Here is a 16,219-nt window from a genome sequence, read left to right on the forward strand (position 1 = left end):
CCAGCCGTCTTCGGACACCCTGAACCGGTTGCCAGCCAATCGCAGGGCACACAGAGACGAACAAACATCCGCGCTCACACTCAAACCTGGGGGGCATTTTTTTCAATTTCAATCAGACTGCCATGCATGTTTTTGGAATGTGGGAAGAAACCGGAGTACCCGGAGAAAACCCACGCAGGCACGGGGAGAACAACAACTGTAGTTCTCATGGGATTAACTCAGTCACTGCTAGCCGTCACATTTTTATGCTAATGCATGTCAATAAAATAGGTAGAGCATTTGGACTTGGCTGTTTTGTTAAGAGCTCGCATGCTGAAAAAGTATGGCCACCGCTGTGGTAGTGTGTTAGTAAGAAGAAGAAATTCGACAATGTTAGCGTGGTGTACTTTTACGACTTTGTTGTTTTGGCAGTGATTCGCAAAGTGCGGTTCGGTGGCTCCCTCTGGTGGTACGCAAAGACACACCCATAGAAAGTTTCATTTTGTTTTATCTTCCTCTATATAAAGATCAAACTGTGCCTACTGTTAGATTCGATTTTTCAAGTCAAATTCAGTTGTATTTAACTTTGAACGACAATGCATTTGAATTGCAAAAGTTGGCGAACCACCGTCACAGATGATGTCATCGACGCAAGAGTGTGTTGACGATCTTGGGAGTGAAAGTTGAGTTTCAGCTGCTGACACAACACTTTAATCTGCATCCACTCACTCGTCAGGTCACTGGTCAGCCTGCCACCATGACTCCCGGATTAAGGATTACCCGGACGGCCCACACTGGGAAACACAGGATTACACCGTGTGTGTGTGTGTGTGTGTGTGTATGTGTGTGTGTGTGTGTGTGCGTGTGTGTGTGTGTGTGTGTGTGTGTGTGTGTGTGCGTGTGTGTGTGATTTCATGTTCCACGTGTGTGTCATTTCAATGTACTTCATGCGTGAATCTTATTTTTTTTCTAGAAAATAAATTGTACTTGTAAAAATGCAACTTTCTTCGAAGTAACATTTTTTCTTCTAAGAACATCATTTTTTTTCTCTTAAATTCTTGAAAAAAATTTCAGATTCTGTTATTCCGTTGGTGTGACCCGCCCCCCCCCTTTTTTTTGTAATACGACTACTCCTTTGTGTAGAAGCGCAAAAATCACAAGGGCCGTCATGTCTGTCTGCGCTTTGTAATGATGTACAAAAAAAATGGTCTTTCTTTGTCTTCTTCACAAGCCAAACAAACCCGTGGGGCTTGACAAAACCTTACAAATCACGATACTATACACACAGTTGGCTTGCAGCCTGACTTGTGACAATAGCGATGTCATTACCTGGAGCACACGACCCTTTAACAGGAAAATGTTGTAATTAAACTCACCAAAACGTGAATTCATCTCAACTGTAAATTAAATCGAATTAAATGCAAAAATGTATTCAATCATTTATTTAACCCTTTCGGGCACAGCGGTTACTACATTTTTATTTTGATATGTAAAATATACCAAAAAACACTTTTTTAATATTTTATTGAAAATAAACATTTCAAAATAAATATGCACAAAATTCATGTGCACGTGCTGCTGCTGCTGATGGCGACAATGACATTGCTCCATTGCTTAGTTTGACTGTGGCGTGCTGATGGTGGACAATATTGCAGCCCGGCCCGGCAACGGAGAGGAGCGGGGCGATGATGACACAGCGGCTTGCGTGGCACGAGCCAGCGTTCGATCACCGCACGCCACCCAAGAGCCTGGCGTTAATTCACTGTGACATCCTTTGCTTGTTGTCTGTGGGCCTCCCTCATCATCACCCCAGCTGGGTGAGTCCCTGGGGGGCCTGGGGGAGAGGTGTAGTGCGGCCAGGCTGGGGGAGCTGGACAGATGGGTGTGCGTGTGCGCGCGCGTGTGAGAGGCTCACGGTCCACTGGCTAGCCTCTGAGTCACGTTTGAGTGTGCAGTGATGTCATCTTTGTTTGGACTTGCGTGTCCAAGCAAGAAAGCTGGCGAGCGGAGGAGGGGGGGGGGGGGGGGAGTTGAATTGTGGGAGATGCTGCATCAGCTGCACATGTATGTGTCCATAAAGGCTGGATACATGATTAAAAAAAACACACATACAAACACACACACACACACACACACACACACACACACGTACTCCTTAAAAACAAATCAGTTGTATGAAATTGTAACATTGATGAATAATATTTTCAGCATGATTTCCATCATTTTCAATGCAGAATTCGATGCGCTTTGCAAAATTCAGGTGAGCTCGATTAGAATAGTTGCGCATTGCCATTGATTTCAGCGCATTGATTGGTTATGCGTTCTCTCTTGCGGTTTAAATCTGTTATCTTCGTCGAGCACGTGTTCTCTTTCAGCCCAGAAAAAGAAGTCAGGGGGAAAAAGGTTTGGTGAACGAGGAGACTACAATCTTGCCAAATTTGACGCTAGAAAATAAAGCACCAAAGCTACCAGTTGTTAGAATATATCCCACCAGATTGTTGCACTGCTTTTCCATGCCGTGACAATGAGGCACTTGCTCAGCCATTGATCAATGTGTAAATCTAACTGTATTAATGGTCATCCATTAATTTCACTGGGGAATGATGAGTTGAGATACAAGTAGTCTGAGTTATGAGCCTGGTCACGGAACAAATTAAATTAGTATGTGAAGGCACCACTCGTATTTGGAATATCCAATCCTTTTGGATTATTTTCATGGAATGTGTGTAATTACAGGAAAAGTAAGAATTTGGGAAATTAGGGAAATAATTCCCAATATATCCTGAATGAGATGAAGATTTTGAATTTTGAACGGTTTGGGTCGGTCCAAAAACGTAGAAGGAGCCGAAATTTGGAAAATAGCATCATAATTTAAAAAAGTGGTTTTGGTGTTTGAAAACATACTCATTCTTTTAAACACAATGAAATCGGAGTGTTATGCTTTCCGACCTTCAACTGTCACTTGAATGCGCCTGATCTAACTTGTATTCTGATTTCCGACCCTCGAGGTTCCATGAAGGCATCGCGTTGCTCGGCTACTCTGTTGTTGTTGTTTCTAATCTTCCAGAAACATAGAAGGATTCGATATTTGGAAAGTAGCATCATAATTTAAAAAAGTGTTTTTGATGTTTAAAAACATATTCGTGCTTTTAACCACAATAAAATTAGAGTACTATGCTTTCCGACCTTCAACTGTCACTTGAATGCGCCTGATCTAACTTGTGTTCTGATTTCCGACCCTCGACAGCCATTGAAGGCACCGCGTTGCTCGGCTGCTCGGGTTGTTGTGTTGTTTTTTTTGTAACCTTCCAAACAGGCGGCGGCTTGCTGTGATGCATTTGTGATTGCTCGGCTCCTCTTTTATGAACACTTTCTGATGGGACCCGTTGCCTTACTTGCTCCACCAGCCGCATACATTTCGTTTTAATTGTCATCGGATAACAACGAGACAGAGAGAGAGTGAAGAAGAGAGTCTGGTACGTACTTTGGAAAAAGTGTGACTTGAATGCAATGTTTACTAGCTTAGCCGATTAGCGTTGAGTTTTTCTCACCCGAGCGCGAGTGTCAATGTATCCAACTGGTGAACTTTGAACGTTCGATAACTCTCCCGGAGGAAAACAAGAACGGATCGGTAGATTTTAGGTTTGTGTTGAAAAGATAAAGTGGAAAAAAAAGTTGACTTCAAACCGCGATGGAATCGAAGAGCTAACTTTCTGTCGAAGCTAGGCTAGCCGAACGTTAGCAACAGTTGGTCTCATTTGGAATTAAACGTATTAAGTTCATTTTCGTTGAACAAATGTGTCAGTTTAAATGAGCAAAGTTGGCTTCGGGTGGTTTAAGAGCGATTGTTGTGAAATACTGAATTGGAAGTTTAATCACAATTGAGGACAGGGTGGTACACTAGTGGTTAGCAGTTTTGCCTCACGGCTTGCAGGTTCGGGGTTCGAATCTCTACTTCCTGTGCGAAATCAGCTTCATGTAAGACTCTAAGTTGTCCATTGGTGAAAATGCCAGTGTGAATATTTATGTTTATGTGGTCTGACAATTAGGGCTTATTTCAGACTCTATTTTGGTGTCATACGTGAGTTAAGAGGCTGGCGAACGGCCAATCTTCGTTTTTGATCAACGTCAAACGACTTCCTTTCCGGAATATTCTGTTTTATTGTTTAAAATATGAACATGCTTTTGGAGTTCAGCGAAAGTGTGATCGAGACGCCTCATGAGTCGTCTTCCTCTTTCAAAAGGGAAGTTAGCTGCATCTGATTGAGTTGCAAGAAAGAAAAGTTGTACCCCCCCAGGGAGCCTGGCTGGCTGGCAGGCAGGCAGGGTCTGCTAAGCTACTTACCACCCACAAATATGCCTCTTACAAAGAGCTTTACGCTCAACACATCCTCTGCAATCGCCTTCTATTACTTCCCAACGAGTCTCCAACTAAAGTCGGCTTTTGACTTTTTCCGACGTCACAACCAGGAGTGACAAAATAAATATATGATGATGGACTGAACAGCAGAGAGCGGGGAAACGCCCAACATGGCCTCTAGTTGGTTGATTGGCTGTCTCACAAGGGAGGCAGTGATGCTTGCTGTGTTCGGGCGCGGGGCAACAGTGCGTGCTTCCTCCTTTCTGTTCATCCACAATAAAGTCATAAAAGGACCAAACACCATGAATGATTTTTGTGGTAAAGAAGTATATGTTGCAATGACAAGAGACAAAAAAGATTTGTCGAAATAAAGGTGGCTGCCTGTACACTTAGGGAATGTGTTACCAAGGCCACAGTTAAGTTGCAGTTTCTGTACTATGGACGAAGGGTGACGCGCGCCATGTAATCTGCAGCCATTTATACACCCTGCCATATTGGATTATGATTACACAAGGAGCGGTGCTGGAAAAAGGAAAAGGGAGTGTTGGAGGTGGGAGGGGGTGGCAGATGATCAGGTCGATCATTGAAGCGCGCCTCGCCCTCCTCACCTGCGGTCCCGACACTTTCACAGCGCGTCGAGCCGAGTTTCCCTCCGACTGTTTGGTGAACAAAAACTCATTGTTTTGCAGTTGTAAAACGACCTCGTTCGAATTTTATCTTTTGTTAATTAAATCCCTTGATGCGGCTCTTTGTCGCTGTCCTAGATTTATTCATACGAGTTTGAATACAGTGTGAAAGTATTCACAAAGCTTTTTCTACATTTTTGGCATGTCACATTCCAAAATTGAAAAAAATAAAAAATAAATCACGCCCTCAAAATTCGACATGCAACACACCCAATTTATCGGATGAACAAAACAGCAAAATTAAATTCCTCATTCTTTCATGACATTGATTCCATGCATCACACCTTTTCATGTGCGTGTGTGTGTGTGAACGTATGAAAGAACTAGGGCGAAAGATCAGTAATTGCCATTGGTGGTGCTTTTCCCTTCCTGTCATATTGAGGCACAGAAAAACGAGGCTGGATTTCAACGAGATCCTTGACTCAATCCGCAACGATCCGAAGACGTGTACGGACGTGCGTCGAACCAATCGGACAACTTGGTTGTTGATCTGTGTTACAACTTGACGTGAATTAAAAGAAAGAGAGGGGCAGAAAAAAAACGCTCACGGCCGTGAAGAAAAAGAAGTCAAAATGGTTGGGCTGAAACATGCCTCGAATCTCAACGTTGATCGGTAGAGCGCATGAAAGTGATGTCATACTTGAAATCCGTTTTTTTCAGGCTCTTTTAAAATGTTTGGTCAAGCTCCGTCTGTGTGGAGCTGATGGAGATTTGAGTTCTATGTCCGGGCGACGACGAAAACCCAGTTGTCTCATCATTCTTGCGAACCGCGTAAATGAGATTTACATTTCTTAGGAAGTGGACAAAATCTCAAAGAGGAGGTTCTCTTGCAATCACCTTGGAAAAACGCGACCAAAATGTTTGCTTCAAACCAAAAATGGCACAAATTGCCTTTTTGAGGTGTTGCTTCTCGAGACTTTTTTTTGGTGGACGTGCCTGCCAAAAGTCATTTTGAGGGCTGAATTTTGGGCTGTCTGCCACCACCCTAGTCAAGCATGAACTTTCATCGGGAAAATTCCGTTCCCGAAGCCACATGAAAATTTTCAGGCGTGTTTATCATGAATCGAGCCACCCAAAAAAAATCTCAAAGTCACGCCCGAAAAAAGTGTGCCTTGACGGTTTGAAATCTCCAATTTCGTGTTGCAGTATATCCTAACGTGAGTTGATGTGGGCGCAGGCCGGGCCAAGATGGTGGACCGCCTGGCCAACAGCGAGGCCAACTCCAAGCGGATCTCGGTGGTGGAAGGCTGCTTCGGCGCGGCGGGCCAACCCCTGGCCATCCCGGGCCGCGTGCTGATCGGTGAGGGCGTACTCACCAAGCTGTGCCGCAAGAAGCCCAAAGCGCGTCAGTTCTTCCTCTTCAACGACATCCTGGTCTACGGCAACATCGTGCTGCAGAAGAAGAAGTACAACAAGCAGCACATCATCCCGCTGGAGAGCGTCACCATCGACACGGTGCCCGACGAGGGCGAGCTGCGCAACGGCTGGCTCATCAAGACGCCCACCAAATCCTTCGCCGTCTACGCCGCCACCGCCACCGAGAAATCCGAGTGGATGAACCACATCGGCAAGTGCGTCCAGGAGCTGCTCCAGAAGAGCGGCAAGTCGCCCGCCGGCGAGCACGCCGCCGTCTGGGTGCCCGACTCGGAGGCGGCCGTCTGCATGCGCTGCCAGAAGGTCAAGTTCACGCCCGTCAGCCGCCGCCACCACTGCCGCAAGTGCGGCTTTGTGGTGTGCGGGCCCTGCTCCGAAAAGAAGTACCTGCTGCCCAGCCAGTCGTCCAAGCCCGTGCGCGTCTGCCAATTCTGCTACGGCCAGCTGGTGGCCGGCGGACGCTCCGACACCGTCTGCGGGCGCGCCGGGGACTTCCGCGACGTCTCGGACGACGACGACGACGATGACGACAGCAGCGACTGAGGATGGGGGGCGTGCCCCCCCCCCCCCCTCGCACTAACTCCGTTTTGAACTGAGACTCTGCTTGCTCGCCAAGTGCGGTTACCCCCGTCACGCGATGAGGAGGGTAAGGTCAAAGTCATATACTATAAGAATAAAGGAGAAAAAAGGAATTTGTTCAAGTCAAATGATTATTTTATTGGGGGGGAGGGGGGGTCATGCATTTTGAGGAAAAATTATATTTAATGTAAATTTTCCCAGAAAAAAAAAATTGCATTTCTTTCACGAAAGTCATTCTCGAGAGCAGCTATTTTTTCCCCTGAGAACTATTTTTTTGGGGAGAATAATTAAGAAAAGAATAAAGTGAAATATTTTCCTAAATTGGAAAAGTCATTTCATTTTTGTTGACCCAAAAGAATAAAAAAACGTATTTTTTTCAAGAAAGTTCTATATTTGAAAAGTTGCATTTCTATTCAGGAAAGTCATTTTAAAATGGCTAACTCACTCAAAATATTTTTTTAGTGAATGAAATATTTTGATTAAATATCTTTTTTCAGTTTGTCCCAAACCAAATTTTTTTGGGGGGGTCACATTTTTCCAACCTTTTTTTTTTTTTTATGGACAGATTTTTAAAAAATCAAGCTCTTAAGTCGAATAAATAATTTAAACTATTAAAATAATTATTTTCATGAAATCATGTTTGATGTGTGTGTGTGGGAGGTGTTTTTCCTGAGCAAAAATATCAGATAAGTCAGTTTTGGGAAAAATTTGATTGTTCAAGATGTCCTCTTGATTTAATCTCTTTTCCCAACCCCCACCCAGCCCCCAAGTTTTTCAAGGGGAAAAAAATCTTTGACGATTGTTTTACGAGAAAATCTTTTTTTTTTTGAATGAAAAAAAAAAACAGTATTGCAAAAACTCAAGCCGTGACCTGATTCTCAAAACAATACCTTTTCCTTGTAGTCACAGTTTTTGCTTTTCAGTATTTCCTGTCTATTTTCTACAAGATGATGATGTCATGTGGCTGCTTAACTCGAGGGGCAAACACACACGTGCCTCCACCTTCGTGCCTCATCCAACACACTAAAATGCCCCCTCAGTCAGAGGGGGAAAAAAATGTGGTGCTTGCAAACCGTTGTCTATAGCAACAGTTTCCATGGTGACACCCAGGGTTGTACAATGAACCCTTTTTTTTTTTTTTTTTTGAACGCCAGTCAGCCAATGTGGCTGGTGACTCTCAAGTTGCCCGCGAGTCCGAAACTTCTTCGAGTGGGCATAGGAGGCACCGTAACGGGACTTGACGGGCCAACCTCAAGTCTATCTGACTGACACAATTGCTTCGCGCATCACCAGCCGAGCGGGCCGCTCAGTTTTTATCGACACCACCCAAAATGAGTTTGAAACCACGTTTGGCGGGTGTCAATTTTGAACCATTTTTAGTTGGGCAAAAGCTTGTCTGTTTTTTTTGTGGCTACTTCATGAATGACTAATCAAACGAATGCACGTAATTTGTGTGTGGTTATGCGTAGTGAATTTTTAATCACCCGTCTGTGTTATCAAGGAGTATCGGGGCCCCACTTAAAAAAACAAAAACAAATCGCACTACATATCGTAATCTTCCGAGGATTAAGTTAGCTGTTTCGCAGTAGTCTTTTTACATTTTATATGTAACGCAATACGACGACACTTATATTGTTTTTTTTCTTCAAAAGATTAAAAAAAAACCCACTTTAGATTTGAATTTAAACTACATTTTAAAAAGGCGGTTAATTGTAAAATGTTGCCTTTTTTTCATAGAAATAAAGAGACGAAAATCAAATTTGCTATTTTTCTTTTCAAGTCAGATTTTATACTTTTAAACTTCTTATTCTTTGAATCGGATGACATTTTTTTCTCCTTAAAACAGCTTTATTCGAATGAATTTACAACTTTTGTTGAGCAAAATCTCAGTTTTACTCCTTTAAAAGTCAGGATTTTCTAATAATGACATTTCCATATTCTACACTTAGCCCCCTCCAATGTTTTTTTAAATAGAACCTAATTTGCTCTAAATACTGACTACAATTGTCAGACTGGTTACTGTTAAAAATACAACCTCAGTCTCAATTACTTTTTCCCAATGTGAGACTTTTTCTACACCAAATTTTGATGCTCTAAAAAAAGTATCTATTCTTAAAAAATATTTTCTTGAAATTTTTGGAAAAAAATATTTTTGAAAAATCTTTAAAAAGAGTATTTTTGGAACTTTTTTTTTCTCCCTCAACAAATGTGGCTGTAATATGTTGCACTCAAACAAAATGAGAGATTTGAATACAGCTTAACAAGAAAAGGGATTTTTTTTTTCAGTGATGAGGTGCATCTTGTTGATACTTGGGTACTTATCACTCCTGTGTTGATTTTCTGGAAAAAAAAAGTTGTCCATCCGTTACATGTTTTAAAGGGCCACGATAGCAATTCAAATCCACTTGTTAATGAGTGCTTTTGTGATGATCTTTTTTGGTTGTGAGATGATGCATTGTAAAGTTGATACACTAACTGCTGGCGTGCTTCCTTGAATGCTGCACCAATGAAATTTCACAGAGCTTCAAAACATGGCTGATTTTGCTTGGAATTGTTTTTGTTTTTTCTTTTTAATGTTTCATGGTGCCTAGAAAAAAAAAGGGCTTCGATCAGAATGTAAATTGAGATGAATGATCGATCACTACTAGTCTATTAATTCTTGTACGAGTGAGCGACTGTGCTATGGCCTCTCCTTGTGTAAAACAACAAAAAAATATATGTAAAATCTCAATGTTGCTTGTTTGACTTTTATTGCAATTGTTTCATTACACTTGAATATAAAACCAATTTTGCCACTATTAGAAACTAATAATTCGTTTTATTGGAATAAAAAAAAAATCAACTCAGCACTTTTTACACATACAAGCATTTTACAACAGTAAAATAATCTGGACCGGCAATGCCGCCTACTCGATGTGGCGAGAAGTGAAGACACCGGCGGCCATCTTACATGGCTGCTCACTAAGGTCGCCAAACTTGAATACATTGATTTCGCTGCGCCGTTTTCAGATATTTTTTTTTTGTCTCCGTGGTGAAAATGTCCGTGTGTGGTCACAGGTTGTACCAAAATAAGTCTGGGAGAATCTCAAAATCCACATCCGCAAGAGGCGACCGTCAATCCAGATTATGATAACGGTCCGTGGGTTTAGCCCGCATATATCACCTAGCGTCCGATCGATGGATCCAGTCCCACACGTGCAGCGAAGCGTCGGCCGCGGCCGACACGAGTGTCCTTGTCTCTTTGGGATGCCAAAGGAGACAATTGACAGCAACAGCGCCGCCCTCACCCCGCTGAGAACACACGGCGTGGCCGCGGTGCTCAAAAAGCGGATGGGAATCACGGGGTTCCGACTGCCACGAGGACGTATCGTAGATTTGGACCGCACCGCTGAAACCTGAAAATAATCAAATAGACGCACGAGTTTTTACGGACGCTGATCATGTGACGTCACATTTGTATTCGGTTTTCTATATCATGACTTCGGACGACTGGTTCCAAACGGGGAGGGACGTTTGTCACACAACTAGACATCAGGAGATCGATGACCGATAACACTAACTTTACTTCCTTTGGTCTTGGAATGCTGCATTCGAGGAAGGTGGGAAATTGGAAAACTCTCCCTCAGATTGCCCCAGGTGCAACCTCAAAGCGTGCAAAGCGAGTAGAAAACAAAGATGGCCGATTCCAATAAATTTGTTTGTTGTTCTGGTTCATTGCAGAGCATTTTGACCTCCAGGAAACTTTCCTAACAATGCTTCACATGGTTATAGAATAGACATAAAAATACAAAGAAACAAAAGAATAAAAATAATAACTTTTAAAACACACTTGAGCAAATCCCCAGAGTGTCACGTGCTGACCTGACACAGCGACGATGTCGTCCAGCGCCGGCGCCCACAACACATTGACGTCATGCGAGTCGCGATGCGGCGCGCCCGCCGCTAGCCGAGCCTGACGCGTGATGCTCGCCGGGCTCCTCGGGTCTGACACCGCCGCCCACCCGGATGAGGACACGCGGATCAGCCCACCGCGCCCCGACACGTCCGTCCACCACACGCCAGAATCGGGCATGGAGGGAACAGGGGCCAGTAGAGGAGGAGACGAGGTCCGGGTATCCACAGTGAGAATGTCGCCGTTGGCGCAGGCGGCCAAGAAGACGCCGTTGCTCACAAAGTGCAAACTGGTGAGACGCTCCTCACAGGTTGACGCTGTTTGGACCAAAGTAAACAGAAAAGGATCACGGAGCGATTGCTGCTGTCACAAAGAAAATCCACACTCTCGACACAATTAACTCATTCACTCCCAAAGACGTTTTTAAACGTCTTTTCAGACTTGGTCTAGAATTGGCTGGTACTGAATGAGTTAACCAGCCTTCCAAAGGTTCACCGAGCTGGTAGAGCGTCTGTCCTGTGGTCAGTTGCGTCAGCCTGACGTCACCGCCCCGACACCCGTGAAGAACCTCCGGCTGCGGTGAGATTCGGGCCGCCATCTTCACGACACCCGGGCTTCCCGCCGAACCTTGGATGCTCGACACCTTTGTTATGACGTCTGACGCATGCAAAACCAGCGTCAGCTAACGGTTAACTCATGCTAATGGCTAAATCATGCTAACTCTGAAGAGTTTGGGTGACATAATAAGGTACGCACCGCTGTCATCACCCCCGAGGTTCCACACCTGAAGGTCTGAGGTCAGTCCGTCGTTGGTCACAATAAGCCTTTCAAAATAAAACGATCCAAAAAAAAAAGTGTTTTTTTTTTTTTTTTAAAAACTGAAGACAGGAAATGCTGAAGTTGGGACTTTTTGCTCACCTTGTTCCTGGGATGTGTTTGAGGACGCCGACAGGATCGGGAGAAAATCCACCGTGGAGCACTTTGAAATCCCGCTCGGCACAGAGACCCTGAACGCATCATCATCCATACAAACACTCACGTGAATTAACACAACACACACACAAAAACATGAAAATTAAAAGCATTTAGCAAAAAAGCAAAAACACACTTTTTTTTTATTAAAAAAATCCCCTACAGGTCACAGGCAGCATTATAACTGCTATTGGTTTATTTACCTTTTTTTCTTCGGCAAAGAGCTTTTGGGGCAAACAGAGCTCCAAAATTTCATTTTTTGAGGACTTGTTGTAACCTGCCACACAGATGGCTGTAGACAAAAAAAATGGACAATGTTAAAATTTGAATCATGTGGGTGGAGTTTGTCCCTGCAGGGGAAAATCAAAATAATTGAAGGTATAGAGCACCCCCGTGTGGCACAATTTACCACTACAACAACAAATGGCTGGCGTCAGGCTGACCCTCAAGTCAAAATTTGGTGCGTTTCATACTTTTAATAAAAATAATAATACATTTTATTTATAAGCGCCTTTCAAGACACCCAAGGACACGTTACAATAACAAAAAACACATCTTATATATAAGTCTTTGTTTTGAGGGAAAAAAAAGATTCTTCCAGAAAAGTTAAGAAAAAAAGGTGGAATAAATATGGTGAATCTTGCATAAATACAACTGGAGTAACATAAAATAAAAACAAATATAGAATTTTCCAGATCATCTTCTGATAAAAAAAAATATATATATATATATATATATATATATATATATATAAATTATCCCAAAACGTTATCATCCAGAACTTTAAATTTAAATAATGTTCTTGTGAATCTTCCCATTAAAAGGACATTGAAGAAAATGGTCTAGAAAATGTCTGGTTAAAGAAATTTTTATTTTCTCTTTTTTGTGGTTTTGTTCGGAAAATAATACAAACAAAAACAGTAAGGCTATTCACACATTGAGATGTCAAAAAGTAAGGCGGTCATTTTCTGTAATCACAGGACTCGTGGTCCACATTAACTTTTTTCACAAGGAGAATAATGGCACCAAAATTTTCGTGCATTCCACTCATTTCTATTATTTTATTGGACCTGGACGTTATAATCACTATCTTAAAAAAAAAAAGCCAATGTAAATAATCTGTTCCAGGGTCCCAAAACTTTTTTATTCACTGTAGGAAAACATTTCAAATCACGTGTGGCACATTCCTAACTGTCACCCAGACATCAAAAATAAGTTTGCCATCGGCTAACAAAATTAAAACAAATACAAACTACTCACCCTTTACAGACATGTAATTAGAAATGACATGTAATCATTTCTGTATGTTTATATTGTCTGTCTACAAGTTTTGCCTGTCCATTTGTGTTGGGCTAGTTGTGACTTAAAGGGTTCGAATGCCGCAACATGGATGTTATTCGCCAGCTACCATGTTCTGCATTTACCTCACCATAAACCGATAGCATAAGGCAAAACTGGTTTGGTTATTTTAAATATGCAATGTACATTTCTTTGTTTTACATTTACTTTGATACGAAACCTCCAACAGATGGTAGCATGAAGAGAGCTGATCAAATTGATCAATACATGATTTTGATCATCCATGAAATGTTTATGTAAAGTCCTATTTTTCAACAAAATGATGGAAATCTGATTGATTGATGAATGGTTTATGAAGATAATTGCGAGTTGCAGCCCTTGTGGTAAGCTGCGATGAAGTCACAACAAAATTATGAATTGGTTGTTCCTACTCCACCAGAGCAACTCCCCAAACTGGGTCGGAGGGCGGCTGGGGCAGGATCCAGTCCGTCGGGATTGTCGTCCCGTCGCAATGATCATCTGGCACCAGGAAGACGTCCCATTGTTGCCGTACGTGAAGCAAAGCGTGGAGGGAAGACTCTGCGAGGCTGTAGTACTCTGTAAAGGGCCGCAGGGCGTCAGCGACAGGCGTCTCTTCGCCGAACAGCATGGCGTCCATTTTGTGCTTTTGGCGCCTCTCCCTGTCCTTCCTGAGAGCCCGCCGCTCTTCCTCTTGCACGCTGTCCAGCATCACCGTCAGCGCCTTCTCCTCTGCCGTGTAGATGTGCGTCCTGGCCTTGATGACGCGTCGCAGCCCGTCCAGTTGGCGCTGGAACGCCACATCCTCGTCCCCCTCGGTGCTCACGCCCCTGCGGGAGGCGGCGTCCTTACGCAGACGCCGCAGTTTCTCCAGCGAGCGCAGGACGTCCTGCATGCGCTTGATGTCGCTCTGCTTCTTGCGCACCTCGCACAAGACCGAGTCGGCCGCCAGCTTCAGCTCGCGCTCCTTCTTCTCCTCCTCCGCCCGGTGGATTTGTCGCAGCCGCCACTTATCCACGGCACTCTCCTTCTCAGCTCGCCGCACCTCCTGCTCGGCTCGGAAAAGTTCTGCTTTTTGCCTGCTTTTCAGCCGCCGCTCTCGCACCCGAGCCACGTGCCGCTTTTTAGCTTCAAATCCATCGGCCAGACGCGACAGTTTATCCTGGAGGTCTTGTTTTAGACGCACGGCGTCCTCGTAAGTGGTGGCCCAGGCGGCGCCGTCCTCGTGGAGGTTGTTTGTGAGGTTTTGGCAGAACTCGGACATCCGGGAAACGAGACCAGCGGCGTGGTTTAGAACGTCTCCGAAATCTGGATTAGATTGAGGCTGCTTCGTTTGAGCGTCTTCCTTCGTCTCCCTGGATCTTCTTTTTAAGAAATGACTAAGCCACTGTTCATCCTGCTTCCTTTGGAGAGTTTTTTCATCCACGGGAGACTCGGGACAAATCTCACTTGGTGCCTGGAAGTCAGTATTTGGCGGATGCCAGTGATAATTCTGCACTACTGGTGGATACGTCGGAAGCGGAGGTGGAATATTGGGGAAGTAGCCCAAAGGAGGAGGTTGCGGAGGTGGGAGAGCACAGGGGAATCTGGGAGGAAGATGACTGGGGGGTATTTCGTACCCATAGTTGCTTGGCATGCTTCCGCCGGTGGGGTAGTTGCCAGGATTTGGGTGATTCCCAGGCACACCGGAGCCATACGTCCAGTCCATTTTATTTTTCTAACAATGATCGAAAAGGCTTTCGCAAATGGATTTACTCACTTTTCCCTGACGTCCACTCGATGACTCGGGTGGGAAACTCCAGCTGATACACATAAAGGTCCCTGTACCTGCACAAAACAAACAGACAAGACAGGCTTTACATTTACACCTTCCATCGGATATATTCTTTCAAAAAGACAATTTCCCCACTGTGGCACGAATTAAAAACATCTAATTCAATGACATTAGCTTCGAGAGGAGACTTAAATGATTGCGTAAAGCAAATGGCCTCGGCAAAGGCTGGCCAACATACGAAATAGATGCATTTAAAACACGAGTTGGTCTTATAAGAAGTGTAATATAGAAAATAGTCAGGATAAATAGAAGTTTCTCAAATTTAGAGTAATTCCGAATGGAGTTCAAGCTGTAAAGTCGCAGGCGTCCGCCTGGCTACGAATCGCTCACGAAAGAGGCAAGACAAATATAAGAGATGGATTAGGTTAGAATTTAGGGCGTCTTTAATTAAACGTGCTGAAACATAAGAAATCGTAGTGGTAGATCGATGCTTTCCCAGCAGAGTTCCGACAACAAAGCCGCAGACGTCCTCATGCTAATTTTAACATGCTAATTTCTTCGTATTTCCTAGCAGTGCTCGTTACTTAAGGTAAAAAAAACACGCTAGCTCTTAAAGGTCGGCAAGCAAACATTCTAAATGACTTACGTTTTCAACGATTCGATAAACCAGTCATCTATAAGCTCATCAAATTCGGAATCATCCATCTCTTTCCTCGTGTTAATTTTTGTTAGCCTTTTTTCCGGTTCGCCTTTTACGTTACAGCGCCACCAACTGGATTGGAGGACGAACAAGAAAACGCACTGACTGAGGAATCAAAAACTGAAACCGAAACCCTTGGACATTGTACATTGTCATTGTACGAAATAGATCAGGTTTTGTTTAGGGTAACATTTCGATTCATTTTTCCTAAAAGTATTTACTGACTGTCAATAATGTATCTTTATCCACCTGTCCATACCGGTGAGTCAAGTGTAGTGAAAGGCCGAAAAATGAAATCCTCTTCTACCAGATGTAAGAGCGTAGAGTTGAGTCTGCACTTGTTATTGTCATTCATACAACAGAAAAAAGACATGGCATGCATACGATAAGTTATTTTATGAGTTAATTGAGGAGATATAGTTATTATTTTAATATACTGTATATACCTCCTGTAGCAATTTTGGCTCAATGAAGGTTGTAACACTGGAAAATTGATGTTCAATTTGTCACACAATGTATTTCACCTTCTCAGGAACCTATCCTGAGATTAAATGACTCTACAAAGATAAAAAACGAAATGTTCTTA

General features: G+C 43.4%; 2 protein-coding genes across 5 annotated transcripts; one reads left to right on the forward strand and one right to left on the reverse strand.

Annotated features, from left to right (window-relative positions):
* Positions 1-1,486: 1,486 nt before the first annotated feature.
* On the reverse strand, positions 1,487-15,690 carry LOC147203946 (integrator complex assembly factor WDR73-like). 4 transcript variants are annotated; one of them, XM_086113367.1, is made up of 11 exons: positions 15,580-15,690; positions 14,919-14,986; positions 12,046-12,134; positions 11,789-11,877; positions 11,627-11,694; positions 11,366-11,527; positions 10,840-11,187; positions 10,142-10,373; positions 6,787-7,064; positions 6,531-6,692; positions 1,487-6,417 (listed from the first exon to the last, which is right to left on the reverse strand). In XM_086113367.1, exons 1-9 carry the CDS (start codon positions 15,636-15,638, stop codon positions 7,058-7,060), a joined length of 1,122 nt encoding a protein of 373 aa, XP_085969493.1. In that variant the 5' UTR covers positions 15,639-15,690; the 3' UTR covers positions 1,487-6,417; positions 6,531-6,692; positions 6,787-7,057. The 4 variants fall into 4 exon arrangements, with proteins under 4 accessions (XP_085969493.1, XP_085969492.1, XP_085969494.1 ...); XM_086113366.1 differs by having other exon boundaries at positions 1,487-6,692; XM_086113368.1 differs by lacking the exons at positions 1,487-6,417; positions 6,531-6,692; positions 6,787-7,064 and having other exon boundaries at positions 9,706-10,373.
* plekhf2 (pleckstrin homology and FYVE domain containing 2) lies at positions 6,214-9,709 on the forward strand. Its single transcript, XM_086113369.1, has one exon. The coding sequence runs from the start codon at positions 6,214-6,216 to the stop codon at positions 6,940-6,942; it is 729 nt and encodes a 242-aa protein (XP_085969495.1). The 3' UTR covers positions 6,943-9,709.
* Positions 15,691-16,219: the final 529 nt, after the last annotated feature.

Source organism: Hippocampus guttulatus, chromosome 6 (assembly GCF_054856545.1).
Source record: "Hippocampus guttulatus isolate MCC_2025c chromosome 6, RoL_Hgut_1.0, whole genome shotgun sequence".
Taxonomy (NCBI): Eukaryota; Metazoa; Chordata; class Actinopteri; order Syngnathiformes; family Syngnathidae; genus Hippocampus; species Hippocampus guttulatus.